Source organism: Festucalex cinctus, chromosome 9, assembly GCF_051991245.1.
Source record: "Festucalex cinctus isolate MCC-2025b chromosome 9, RoL_Fcin_1.0, whole genome shotgun sequence".
NCBI classification, from domain to species: Eukaryota; Metazoa; Chordata; class Actinopteri; order Syngnathiformes; family Syngnathidae; genus Festucalex; species Festucalex cinctus.
Genome location: NC_135419.1, coordinates 2,979,031 through 2,992,627, shown reverse-complemented (window position 1 = coordinate 2,992,627; position 13,597 = coordinate 2,979,031). Strand labels below are relative to the sequence as shown.

Sequence of the window (13,597 nt, the reverse complement as noted above, 5' to 3'; positions counted from 1 at the left end):
CAGCTGCGCAAAACCAAAAACCGCCTTCATCTGATCTAACTGCTCGAGCCTTTGAGCACTTAGCGTGTTGCTCAAGTTCAAGTTTGGGGCCAATTGAATTACTCAATTGCAGCACTTCATAGTTTAATGATTTCTATTTCAAAATAAAAATAAGAAATAATTGTGCATTTGTTACCAGAAAATATTAGGTTATTTTCCATTTCCATTTCCAAGTCCATATATTTTTTTAAAAGTGCCCTTGAAGAGACAATGTGTTACAAATTCTTGTAAACCACTCCCACCCCGCACAGGAAGCTCCATGTGGGCCGAAAAGCTTTTGGGGCACATAGACAAGTGAGACAAAGGCAGAGAGAGATAAAGAGGACATTGTTAGACCATAGCAACAGGAAATAGTGATATCGGAACAAAAACAAACTTCATAGCAAAAGTATGAACAATCGGACCAAACATGGAAAGTGAATAATGGATTGAAGAAAGGATGCTGCTCAGCTGATGGTTCGACCTTGTGCTTCCTCACCTCGCAATGCAACATGGCGTCAAAATGGAAGACGGAGAGAGGTGAGGTGCTCTAATTGTTAATTATATAAACAATGCTGAAGAAAAAGTGTGAGGATGAGAGTTGCTCGTTGCCGGGTGTGTGACGCAATGTCTCATGGGGAAAGATTTCTTTCTCAAATGGGAGGAATGGAAGTTATGTGAAAGTGGTGGTGCATGTTCATGCATATTTTTAATTTTCCACTCGTGTTGTGAACGTAACAGTGATGTCACAGTCATACACATGCCCACTAAACATTGGCGCTGTGTTGTGGATGGATGTGAGCGTTGTGCACACTCAATTTACGCACAGAAAATCATTGACATTCAGATTCTCATTTACAGAATGAGCTACATGATATATAAGTATGTAATTCTGTATGTATATTGAATAGAACACCAATACAAAGATCTGAACCTCACATTTCTTCAACTGTCCAGTTGGTTCAATACACCAAGTCAGTCATTTTTCCGTTTGTGATATGCAGTGTATGAATTTCACCCTTATCCGCCTGACTACCAGGAAAAAAAAAAAAAAAAAAAAAGTCCAATCATGTTTATTTTGATATTCCCCAATCTTTGTGAATAACTGGAATACTGCAAAATAATTTTTTTGAAAAAAAAAAAATATTTTTTATTTTTTATTGATGTCCACTACAGAGGACAATTTTTTAAAACTTAAATGCTAAGCTCAAATACAGTTAAAATACTTTGTGTTCTTAAGAGTCTTATAGAACACATGCTAACAACATTTAAAGCCTAAATATGTTCAATAAAAAGTGTTATACACATTCTTTTGCTCTTCCCTAAAAAGTGCTTGCGCTGAGGGAAGCCATTTTCTTTTATGATGTAATCAAAGGTAGCATTTGGTATCATTGGAAAGCACTGAATGTCCTCTTTTGAGCACAAAAGGAGTTAATTCAATCGTATGCACTGGGTGGGAGATATTCAGGTTTAAAAAAAGGTCCACTACAGAGGACAAATTTAAATTGCTGGTAGTCAGGAGGTTGTGGATATTTAACCAGGCAACCCCTATAAAGGAACATTTTTTAAGTGATGGCCATTGACCCGTTCCTGCTTCCTATTGGATTATTGACTGCGTGTTGACCATTAAGGAAAACTACTTTGAAATTACGGAGAATTATAAAGCTACTATAAATAAATAGAGTATTTTCGGCGCGCTCCACTTGTTTTTGTGGTCTGTGTTCTGCTGGGAACCACCAAATTTTCCGAAGCGCATCACTGTGGGAGTTTCCACACGTTGAAATAGCTCGAGATGGTGCGGTGTCATTTGTGCTGCTGTAAAATGCTTCAGTTAGAATGACAGTAGTTAGAAAACATTTTGTATAAAATGGTCATTAAACAAGATCGAAGTGGAACATTAGCCTCTTGGGAAGACCCGAAACACATACTGTGCTGTTTGTCCGTCCTCACTATCTTTACCAAGTTTCAATGGTTAAAATCGGCAACGATAAGCTTGAGCCTGTGGGCAGGTTATAGTTTGTATTTTGAATTCACAGATCCTTCGTGACCTCAATCCTAGAACGTTTATGGAATGACTCATAGACAAAGGGCAGGTTTTTGACGCCAGAAGTCTGATAGGTCAACCACACATCTGAATACATTTGCCTACTCTGCTAGTTTCGCTAATGTTTTTTTTGCACTGAGATGTTTGTAACAGGCACTCGTGCGGACATGGACTTTGCTGTCGGTGCAGCGTCTGTGGCGTTTGCATATGTGTCGAAAATAACCACCGCAGATGCTGTTATCAGATACGTCCTGCACATCGACTGAGGCGGGCGTGAACGTGCTTGTTTGTTTGCCGCGATCCAGTAAGTTTCGTTTTTGCCTCAGCAGGGTGTCTTCAAGTGCAACAGAGGCTGACAGGCACACGGCAGCACGCTTTAAAGCTTTCGTATGTAAGTACTTAAACACACACGTACAAATACTGGTACAATTGCTGGAAATGTGCCTTTTTTGATGTGTGGCGCCATCGTCACATAGTTCGATCCAATTGAAGTTGATGCATTTTTCTTTCATCTATCAGGACTGACCTGGATAGCATTTGGCGCACGGACAATTTGGAACAATTTCGTTGAAATAGATTTTTATTTTTTGATGGCTGCCATGGACACGCACGCACCCATCAATGGACTATGGCCAGCGTTACTGAAACAAACTCAGAATTGATCGTCAGTGTATCCGTGTTTACGCCACATGGTATATACGATAATAATAACAACAACAATGAATGGGAGTTGCCAAGACGCAGTGGGGCTGCGGATGTATCAGCACAATATGTATGCAGTGGTGTACAGTGTCATCCTTGTGCCGGGCTTGCTGGGGAACATCGTGGCACTGTGGGTGTTCAGGGTTTACATCCGAGAAACGAAGAAGGCGGTGGTGTTCATGATGAATCTGGCGGTGGCTGATCTGATGCAGGTACAGTTCTTTTCATGTATTATTGTTTCTCCATCTTATTTTTTTTTTTTTACCCCTTACATGTACATTATATGAGTAGTAGTTGAATAGACACTTTTTATCAGGACAAATCCACTCTTAACACATCTCAGACGATGGTCTAACTGTGCACATGGAGGGAGTATTTTTTCTTTTGGTGTTTTTGCTGACACCTACAGTTAGAAATTTGCCTTTGCGCCTTTGTTGATATGGAAACACGCCAGGTGGCGTGGTTAATATGTAGGCCAGTGCAAATTTATCAAAATTCAATTTCTGTACTGTATTACACTCCACAATTACAAAATCGGCATGATTGTAAAAATAATAATAATAATAATAAAATAAAAGTTTCACAAAAATAAATAAAGAAAAAATCGTTTTTGAGTTTAAATTTATATATTTGCATTTTTTTTTTTTAAAGAGCTAATTTAATACATCTTACTTGGTCCAAAAGAAACTTGCATAATTATAGTGTTGCAAAGAAATGTATTGGTCTTAATTTTGTATTTTTAAATTTTTTTTTTTTTTTACATGTGTAAACATGTTCTTGTATTGTACCAAAAAAAACAAAAAAAACAAACAAACGATTGTCCTAATTGTGATTTCAAATATTACCAAATGAATCGTGATTAATATTTTCCTCATATAGCATAAAATATGATTCCCGCCCGCCCATCCAGACAGATCAGTGAGAGAGTGATTCAAATATCAGACACAAGTCCACCAGGTTTTAATTTTAATAAAAAAAAGAGAAAATCAATCAATCAAAACGGAAAACAACTGCTCACATTTTAGGTAGCTAAATAAATAAATAAATAAAGTACTTTACATGATCAAAAACATAGTTCAATGCATGTATAGATGCCAATATGATCGATGATAAAATTCATAACAAATAAAGGATATTTTGTTCTCCCATTTAAAACTCATTCACTGCCAGTCATTATAGAAAATTTTTACATTTCCAATACTCACGTGATATTACATTCAATAATTATATATAAACCGAATCTACCAAATAACAGAATAGACTCCCTACTTTTTGTCCCATCCCGTTCTTTTATAATTGACAGCAGAAAAATGTAGGTTTGCCAAAATACAGCCGTTTCTCCCATGGACTCTGAAACTGTGTTTATTTCCTATAAAATGGGGCAATGATGTCATCTACCGGTGGTTGGGCATCAGTAAAGTTGTTTCCAAGTTTGATATTTACAGTGGAGCATGCTCAGATTCGCCCCCATTTAGCACCGCTCTAAAAAATACAATTGACAAGTATACTTGTCAAAGGCAGTGAATGAGTTAAACAGCCTTGGTATAACCACAACAACAATGTTGGGGAAAAAAATAATAATCTTCAAGGTTTATTTCCGTACGACGGAAGCGTATTGCATTCACTTGAAAAACAAAAAACAAAAATTTGTTTTCAGCCTTTTACATGCTACATGTGCTTATGCTAACCTCTCCTCTACCGACTTGCCAGGTTCTTTCCCTGCCTCTGAGGATCTACTACTACCTGAACAACAGCTGGCCATTCGGCCATGCTCTCTGTATGATCTGTTTCTATCTAAAGTACGTCAACATGTACGCTTCCATCTACTTCCTGGTGTGCGTGAGCGTGCGCCGCTGCGAACTCGTCATGCGGCCGCTGAGGTACAACGCCTCCAGGCGAAAAGTGGACGCGGTCGTATGCGCCCTGGGGTGGCTCTTGGTCTGCCTCGCCTGCCTGGCCTTCCCTCTACTGAGAAACGCCGACTCTGATGATGGCGACGGTGGCGCCCCACCTCAAGCGGACGCGGTCTGTTTCTCGGAGCTGCCCATGCAGATGGTCAGCACTTCGGCGGCTTGGGTTATTTTGATCATCGCCGAACTCCTCGGTTTCATCATCCCCTTCACCCTGGTGCTGGCTTGTACCTGCCTGACCGCCGGGAGCCTTCGGACCAAGACAACCGGGGCCATTCACGACCGGGGGGAGAAGCGAAGGGCTTTGAGGATGGTGCTAAGCTGCACCGTTGTCTTCTTAGTGTGCTTCGCGCCTTATCACGTCACTATGCCGCTGGACTTCTTGGCGAAGGCCAACACGTTGAGCAGCTGCGCCCTTCGGGACCTGATCTTGAAATGTCACCCTGTCGCACTGTGCTTGGCTAGCCTAAACTGCAGCCTGGATCCAATCATGTATTACTTCACAACAAACGAATTCTGGAGGCGACTGAGCAAGCCAGAAATACCAGAGCGTGCGATTTCAAGCCGGTGAACGTCTCAAGTGGAGGATTTTGTGTTTGTGACTTTTTTTGTTGTTGTTGATGAACCAGTAACTGAAACCACTAACCATGATGTTTGCACTTTGAAGAGGAAATGTATGTGTAATTTACATGCAAAATCGAATGTGAAACTTCTTTTTTTTTCATATAATGGAGATGTGCGTACTTCTTTTTAACTCATTCAGTGCCATTGACGGCTATACACGTCAAAGTAGGGCTGTGCAATTAATCGAAATTCAATTAGAATTTCAACTATGACACTCCACAATTACAAAATCAGCATAATCACAAACTAAAAAGATTATTGAGTTGTTTAAATGGATACATTTGCACCTTTTTTTAATTTTAAAATAACTAATTTGATCAATTTTTTTTTCATCCAAAAGGAACTTGCATAAATATAGTGTTTCAAATAATTTTATTTGTCTTACTATTTTTTTTTATTTGTTTTTTATGTTTAAAATTGTTTTTGTTTTATACCAAAAAAAATAAAAAAATATTGCTCTACAGCACAGTGCATATGCTGCACTCCAACTTTCATGTTTTTGCCAACATAAATAAATATATATTATTATAAATTCTGTTTGGTCCAAAACTTAATTATAGTGTTTGTATTTTTTTTTTTATTTGATCCTAATATTTTTAAACGCTTAAACATTTTCTTGTTTTGTGCCAAAACATAAATAACCGTTTGAATAATCGTGATTTCAACTATTGCCAAAATAATCCTAATGATTATTTTTACCCATAATCGAGCAGCTCTACGTGACGTCAAAGATCCGTTTTTACTGGGCTGGCAGTGAATGAGTTAAACTTGCCTGTTTGTTGTGACGAGAGATCCACTGTAAATTTGAATTTGTGCCAACAACCGGTGTCAGGAAACAGGCCCTAAACGGACTTCTCTTTTAACCCATTTGCTCCCAAAAACATATAAAAATGTTCTATTTTAAATATTGCCATGGTCCCAAAAACATTTTTTTTTTCATGCTAGCACATACAGAACTTTGATGCAGCATCTGACATGAAGAGGTCGCTTAAAGCAATAGCAGTTATTACAAAAAACGGCCAGCAAGTGGCAGCAGAGTATAAGAGATCAACATCAGTCAGGGTATGTTGCAACAAGCTCTTTTCCCAAGAGTTTTCAACAAGTTTGTGAATAATGACGAAACTTAGCTATATTCTAATGCTAAATGCTGCAAAACAGAAACAGATACAAATATACTTTTTCTTTTCTTTTTTTTTTAAATCATGATGAAAGAAGAGATTCTAATCTTTTGGTAGATTCCATGTTTTTATAGATAATAGAACACAATAATCTGTGGGCTTTGCAAAATCAGGCGAAATCCAGTAAAAGTGAGTGAATGAGTTAATATACAATATAGCAAACAGTCGTAAATGGGCAATTAAATGGTTACTATTACTTCAAAAATGATTCTACTATTTCTACAATGACGAGCAAACACATGAAATGAATGTTAAAGTCATCTTTAATCGTCAAACAAAGTGAGATCTGTCAAAGGGCTGTACATGTGGCTCGAATAATAATTGTGTATTCTGTTAAAAACATTTACAAGCACACTTCATGTTCGATTGTCTTCCTGGACAGCCATCAATGAAGGACACCACTGAAAATCGCTGGAACCTCTCACAGACGTGGGCAATTGTAATAAGCATACTTGCTCTAACCCAAAACAAATTAGATTTTTGGAAAAAAATTGGCTCAAACCTAACTTATACTCTTAAAAAAACAGTTGCGTCAAAAGTAACACATAATGGATCAAAAATGGACCGATGCACTTCATGGGTCAATTTGACCCAACCTCTCTTTTTTTTTCCTCTTTTTTTGGGGGGTGGGGGGGGGGGGGGGTATTTTGTTTAAAAAACAGAAAGTAGAGGATCTGACCCAACTCTATGGATTGTTTTATACAAAATTCATACAATTTTTTTTTGTTTAAAAAAAAAACAAAAAATCTACTTGGGTCAATTTGACCCAACTAGATTTTTTTTTTCTTTTTTTTTTCCCAACCCAACTTTCTGGGTAGTTTTATACAGTATGACCAATTTTTGACACAATGTTGGGTCAAATTGACACAAGTTGAGGATCTGTCCTTTAAAAAACAAAACAAACCAAACCAAACCATGATTGGTTTATTTTTGACTCAACTGTTGTTAAGAGTGCACAATTTCATTCCACTATTGTACGACACAAACAATTCAAATGATCACCTAACCAAAATATATGTTTTAACGTTCACGGCTTGAAACAGAAACGAGGTTAAACACGGGTCATATTGTTTAGGACGCTACACTGTTCTCAGGTATGTCATCATTAAATATTCTATTACAGCAGTACAGAAGAGACTTCAGGGAGGGGCTTTTCTGGATTTGTGCTTCTATCGTTTACACTGCAACTGTAACATTTCTAAAGTGATGTGTGCTATCATACTACAACAAAACCACCCACAATAACTACACTGTACATATCATGAGTATACAAAGCTGCTCTACTATTCTTTCTGAATGTGTGCAAACAGTGGAGCTGTTGTGGCAACACATACAGGTCTGCTGTAAATACAAACGTTGAAATACAGAAGCATAAGTTAGAGGAAGTTAGACTAAAAAGATGAAACTCATGTTTTGTAAATCCTCACTTGCTAGTAATTGGAAGGATGCCGTATTTGAGCACAAGACTGCAAGTTAATAGTCGAAATCGAACACCGGCGAACGTTGAAAGGAATGTAGCAGAGGAGACCAAAACACATCACTGAGGGTCAAAGCAAGGGAATGCAAACCAAATCTGGAGATGCACTTAAATACGACGAACTTCATCCGAAGCTTTGTTCCCTCTGCCGCCTACTCGCACCCCGACTCTCTGCCTCCGTCGCTCGGGTCGGCGCCTCCACGCTCGCGCCGCGCTCCCATCAGGCCTTGCAGATCCGAGTCTCGGTGACAAACTTGTTTTCAAAGTGATGGAAGGTGAAGCACTCCTCTGCAGAGCGCTTCTGGATACCGCCGCCTGGCAGACACAAACAAGTTCATCCCATTTTTTTTTCTTCCTTCCGTTACCTCCATAAACCACTCAATCGTCAATATTAACTCATTCACTGCCTTTGACAAGTATACTTGTCAATTGTATTTTTTAGAGCGGTGCTAAATGGGGGCGAATCTGAGCATGCTCCACTGTAAATATCAAACTTGGAAACAACTTTACTGATGCCCAACCACCGGTAGATGACATCATTGCCCCATTTTATAGGAAATAAACACAGTTTCAGAGTCCATGGGAGAAATGGCTGTATTTTGGCAAACCTACATTTTTCTGCTGTCAATTATAAAAGAACGGGACGGGACAAAAAGTAGGGAGTCTATTCTGTTATTTGGTAGATTCGGTTTATATATAATTATTGAATGTAATATCACGTGAGTATTGGAAATGTAAAAATTTTCTATAATGACTGGCAGTGAATGAGTGTTAAGAGCACATTTGTTACCTAGTCCCCATTGTCCATGAATAATGCAGCGTTGCATTCACTAATGTTTTCTTTCTTACTCTAAGAATAACTCTTACCAACAATGAAAAGTATACAAACACGCAAGCAAAATGATGCCAATATCGAACATACTGGAATGAGGTCAGTTGTTGCATAGTAACATACTGTACAAAGCAGCAGGTTAAGGTTTGCTTGCTTATTTACTTTGTCCTGGCATATTCGGCTTTTTGACGAATATCGAAAATGGGCCTTTTGAAAAAAATTTGACGGCCGATAAAAGATCGACGGTATGTGTTAACCTCATGGAGGCTAAATTTTCGGTTAACTTTGTAAGAGATGCTGCTGACCCTGGGAAATGCTGTGCACCTTTTGGGATTGTTTGAAATTATAACAAAGATGAGTAAAAACGTAACATTTCATATATTTCAAAATTTTGGAAAACATTACTTACTGGAAAGATTAATAAGGAGCCATTTACCTACATTTTCTTTTACATTTTTAAAGACACATTGATGAGCCTGGGAACTCCCTGAAAAAGTGTATTTTCTCATTAAAGACTAAAACAATTAGAACATTTTGCAAATCTGAAAAGTTGTTCAATAAATTCAAGAATTGGAATTTGTATTTTTAAAAATGTTCATTCCATTCCGTCTCTATTTTACTGACAAATAATATTGACTCCAAATATCAGTTATTAGCCTCTTTCGCTATTAACTTATTCAATCCCCAAAACATATAAAAACATTTTTTTTAACAGTTTGTCCTTCCCTCCCAAAAACATGTTTACACGTTTCATGATTTTCTTATATTTTTTTTTTAATGCAAGCGCATACAGAAGGCTTTGATGCAGCTTCTCAAATGAAGAGGTGGCTTAAAGCACTGGTAGTTATTGCAGCCAGCAGGTGGCACCAGAGTATACGAGATCAGCAAAGGGCCATGTTGCCGCAAGCTCTTTTTGTCAGTGTTTTTACCAGGAATGTGAATATGGACGAAACATAGCTATATTCTAACGCTAATTGCTGCAAAACGGAAACAGACACAAATACACTTTTTTTTTTTTTTTTTCCCTGATGAAAACAAAGACTCTAATCTTTCTTTTGGTGTGTTCCACGCAATTGAACAAAATAATCTGTGGGTCTTGCACAATCAGTCAAAATTCAACATAACAGGCGGAAGCAGTGATAAAGGCTGGGAGTGAATGAGATAATAATCGTAAAAAAATAAATAAATTAAAAAAAAAACGTATGGGTCTGTCTCGCTGCATTAATGAGCAACATCAACACTATTACGACTCTTCTACACTCAACAAAGCAGCATGGATAAATAGAAGACGAATGGAAATTAAAACCTAAGTAACCTTATGAAAATAATAGACAGGCTTCCTCCCTGTCAAGTGAAATGGCAACATGCAGACCTGGTAGGCTGGCACGGCGCTCCATTCGGTAGGTTTCCTTGCCAGTGCACAGCCTGCGGATGTAGAAGCCGAGAGGCTTGATGTCGTCGATGCGCTCCGTCACCACGAGGTCCTCTTGCACCAAGTAGCTGCGGTACGAGCCAGACTGGATCGGATCACAGGAAATTGGATTAACTGCTCGTACATACCACACAATCTAAATTTACAGTCAGTGCACCATTTTTGTTTTTTGTTTGTTTTTGTTTTTAGAGCTGTCAAACAATTAAATTTTTTTAATCAGATTAATCACATCTTAAAATTTTGATTAATCATGATTAATTCCCCCCCCCCCAACATATTTTGCCCGCTAAATTTGAAGCGCACCTGTTGTGTTAATTTTTTCGACATTTAATGTGATGAGGACGTCTTCAAAATTTTATATTCACCGCACACGCTCATCCTGCTTTTTTTTTTTTTTAAATCAATTACCGTAATTATTTACAAAATTTAAAACGGGGGGGGGGGAGACCTACGGCATGTGTAAACATTTATTAAATGCTTTACATTGATGCATGTAGTTATGTTTATTGCTCAAACACCAACGGTCAAAATTAATAGTGTGATTAATCTGTGGTAATACAATGATTAATGCGATAATTTTCTGTGATTAATTAATTAACTCTTTAACTTTGACAGCACAATTTTTTATTTTTTTTAATTTTTTTACTAATTATTCCACTGGATTGCTTGAATCTGGATTTTCTTATGAATTCAGAAAAATTGGCTCTACTAGTTGATAATTTAAAGATAATTTATTTATTATTCCATATATATATATTTTAAATGTTTTTTTTTGTTTTTGTTTCTAACTGTTGGGGCAGTCAGTGCAGTTTGCTGTCATTTGTTCACCATTGCTCTCACCATCAGCTGCGAGAAGAGGTCAATGAGGTCTTGAGGAGGCAGCACCACCGATGTGTTTAGTGGAATCACAAAGCAAGTCCTCAGAGTCAAGTCCAGATATGCGGTAAGCTTCTGCTCATACACACAAAAAAAAAAAAAACAAAAAAAACATGCGTACATCAAGAAAGATTTCGAAATTCACTTTCCGTGCACGAGTTGCACCGCTCCCTCACCCGGTTGAAGTCATGGAGGATATAAGCGGGGTCCCCAGGCCTGAAACGGGGCGGTGGGACGCTGATGACGGCCATGCTGTCGCTAATCTCCACCTCTTCTTCCACCCGTGGGAGATAGTACGGCTGTCTCTCTGTATCGCCAACAGTTGACATGTCGCTGAACTGCATGGCGCCGTGATACAGCCTCTGAACCACACAAAGCAATAATAATAATTTATTATGATGCACAAAAGCTCACTGGATTTGTTTAAGCTAACTTACTACTCATGCCATTAGCAAGCCCTTTGTGGCAGCTAAGGCTGTTTGAAAGCACGATATAAATAAAGATGACTTGAATTGGTGAGTGAGGGAGGCTCCAGCAAGAATTTTCAAAATTATAGCACCATACTGAAAATCATCAGTGACTAGTCAACGTTGACTCTGACTCTCACAACAATTGTGTTGACCTAAAAATTCTCAAGTCGTGCATCGCCTGAACCGCAGTGTCTGTAAATATCACCGAGCACGGTACTGTCGAAACGCACAGTAACAGGAATTAACACACCTACACATACATGTAGGGGTGCATTTTTATTTTTAGACTGGGTAGCAGGAAATGCACATTGTCTGTATCAATGAAATCTCACAGTTAAGTAGGCGTATTAAGGCCACACTGGAAGTAAAAGAAAAACCCCTACAAGATTAAAGTTATAATCTTAAAAGAGCACAGAATTTATTTTCAAAAAGAATAACATTGTATATTTCAGAGATGGCTACATATTTTGAAGATTAAGGTGGATTCATATTTTTGAGATAAGGCATAGTTTGACATTAAACAAGTGAAAGAATCTCGAAAATGCAACAACTTTAGTCTCAAATACATACAACTTCATTCTAATAAAAAATATTTGTAATTTTAATGTCATAGTGATGTAGTTTCCTTCACTGTGTCCCAATAACGTGTTCCTTTGTAATATGCAACCAGGGGGGGCCAAAGCACATTTAATCAGTGAAACTTCATGTATGTTCCCCAAACTTTAATGAGCCTCGACTTACATTTTACATTAGAAAAATCTGACGGCACATCAATTTACTATAGAGCACAGTGGCTCTGATACACAAAATTGATCGACAGATTAGATTAGATTAGATAGATAGATAGATAGATAGATAGATAGATAGATAGATAGATAGATAGATAGAAAGCTAGCAAGATAGATAGATAGATAGATAGATAGATAGATAGATAGATAAAAAGCTAGCAAGATAGATAGATAGCTAGCTAGCTAGATAGATAGATAGATAGATAGATAGATAGATAGATAGATAGATAGATAGATAGATACCTTCGGAGTGAAATATCGATAAAGACATGCTCCCCCGACGATGAGTCCACTGAGAATGAAGGCGATGCCCAGTAGTGTGACCAAACAACGACCTGTGGAGCCTGTGATGCCCACCGGAGCGGTGGCGAGCTCGGGGTCCTGCACACAACGGAAATGAAACGCGTACGTTATTCATTTTGCATGAATACATGCACCAAAAAATAAAAATAAAAACATTACAACCCACCCACTTGTTGGCATTTTGTAACATTTGTACAGTTTACAACAAAAGCTGTTCTTGCAAACCAATTCCACAAGTACAACACAACGAACGGGCATATTAATAGGAACACTGCCCTCTAATCGTCATAGTATTTGGCGTCATCACATAAAGGACACGATGCACCGAATGCAAATATTTGTTCGCAGTTTGCACGGGGCAGAAATGCAACGGACCGAGTTATGTGCAGCGGCCGGTGCAGGCCTGCTAACAGTTATTTACTAGGCAGACGTTGTCGCTCACCTTCACCACAGGCTCCTTGACCAGAGCTTTCTGCGCCAGCGCCGGGTTGAAAGCGATCTTCACCATTGTGTCGCAAACACGTTGGATTCCGAACACAAGAAATCAAGAAGCGTTACGATGTCCGTGTCGGTCTGTTGGGTTGTATGTAGTGTTAATTCTCAGCAGCTCTGCTCTGTGACGCACTTTGCAGCCTCAGTCTGGGTTTATCCAGCACTTCCGGTGGCCGTGGCTGACTGGGATTAAAATGGCAGCCGAAACAATTCCCTTTAATTCCACGATGCAAGTATGTATACAAGCATTGTGCTGCTAATTTGAACAATATTCGCGATATTGATAGTTCAACAGCAAAGTGTTACCAATTGCCACGTCCATTGCGTTGCGTTTTATGTAGTGTTTATGGTTTGTGATTAAGTAGCGTTGCATTTGGCGCCATCTTGCGGCTCCCAGTGAAAACGTTTAATCCACAAAATTTTAGACTCATATTTTATATTTGAAAAATGT

At 38.4% G+C, this 13,597-nt stretch overlaps 2 protein-coding genes across 5 annotated transcripts; one reads left to right on the top strand and one right to left on the bottom strand.

Moving 5' to 3' along the window:
* The first annotated feature begins 333 nt into the window (after positions 1 to 333).
* gpr174 (G protein-coupled receptor 174) lies at positions 334 to 5,383 on the top strand. 4 transcript variants are annotated; one of them, XM_077531353.1, is made up of 4 exons: positions 334 to 558; positions 2,392 to 2,453; positions 2,582 to 2,976; positions 4,475 to 5,383. In XM_077531353.1, the coding sequence occupies exons 3-4, from the start codon at positions 2,752 to 2,754 to the stop codon at positions 5,243 to 5,245; spliced, it is 996 nt and encodes a 331-aa protein (XP_077387479.1). In that variant the 5' UTR covers positions 334 to 558; positions 2,392 to 2,453; positions 2,582 to 2,751; the 3' UTR covers positions 5,246 to 5,383. The 4 variants fall into 4 exon arrangements, with proteins under 4 accessions (XP_077387479.1, XP_077387477.1, XP_077387476.1 ...); XM_077531351.1 differs by having other exon boundaries at positions 2,389 to 2,453; XM_077531350.1 differs by having other exon boundaries at positions 2,392 to 2,976.
* A 1,338-nt stretch (positions 5,384 to 6,721) lies between these two features.
* Positions 6,722 to 13,452, bottom strand: LOC144025398 (integral membrane protein 2A-like). The gene is made up of 6 exons (XM_077531354.1): positions 13,097 to 13,452; positions 12,595 to 12,732; positions 11,270 to 11,455; positions 11,058 to 11,168; positions 10,158 to 10,302; positions 6,722 to 8,268 (listed from the first exon to the last, which is right to left on the bottom strand). The coding sequence occupies exons 1-6, from the start codon at positions 13,160 to 13,162 to the stop codon at positions 8,174 to 8,176; spliced, it is 741 nt and encodes a 246-aa protein (XP_077387480.1). The 5' UTR covers positions 13,163 to 13,452; the 3' UTR covers positions 6,722 to 8,173.
* Between the last annotated feature and the right edge of the window lie 145 nt (positions 13,453 to 13,597).

Coding starts and splice junctions, on each gene's coding strand:
- gpr174 (XM_077531353.1), top strand. CDS start 2,752: ATGGTATATACGATAATAATAACAACAACAATGAATGGGAGTTGCCAA. Junction 2,977..4,474: donor CGGTGGCTGATCTGATGCAG/GTACAGTTCTTT, acceptor CCGACTTGCCAG/GTTCTTTCCCTGCCTCTGAG.
- LOC144025398 (XM_077531354.1), bottom strand. CDS start 13,162: ATGGTGAAGATCGCTTTCAACCCGGCGCTGGCGCAGAAAGCTCTGGTC. Junction 11,456..12,594: donor ATCGATATTTCACTCCGAAG/GTATCTATCTAT, acceptor TGTGTGGTTCAG/AGGCTGTATCACGGCGCCAT. Junction 11,169..11,269: donor TCCTCCATGACTTCAACCGG/GTGAGGGAGCGG, acceptor GTGTATGAGCAG/AAGCTTACCGCATATCTGGA.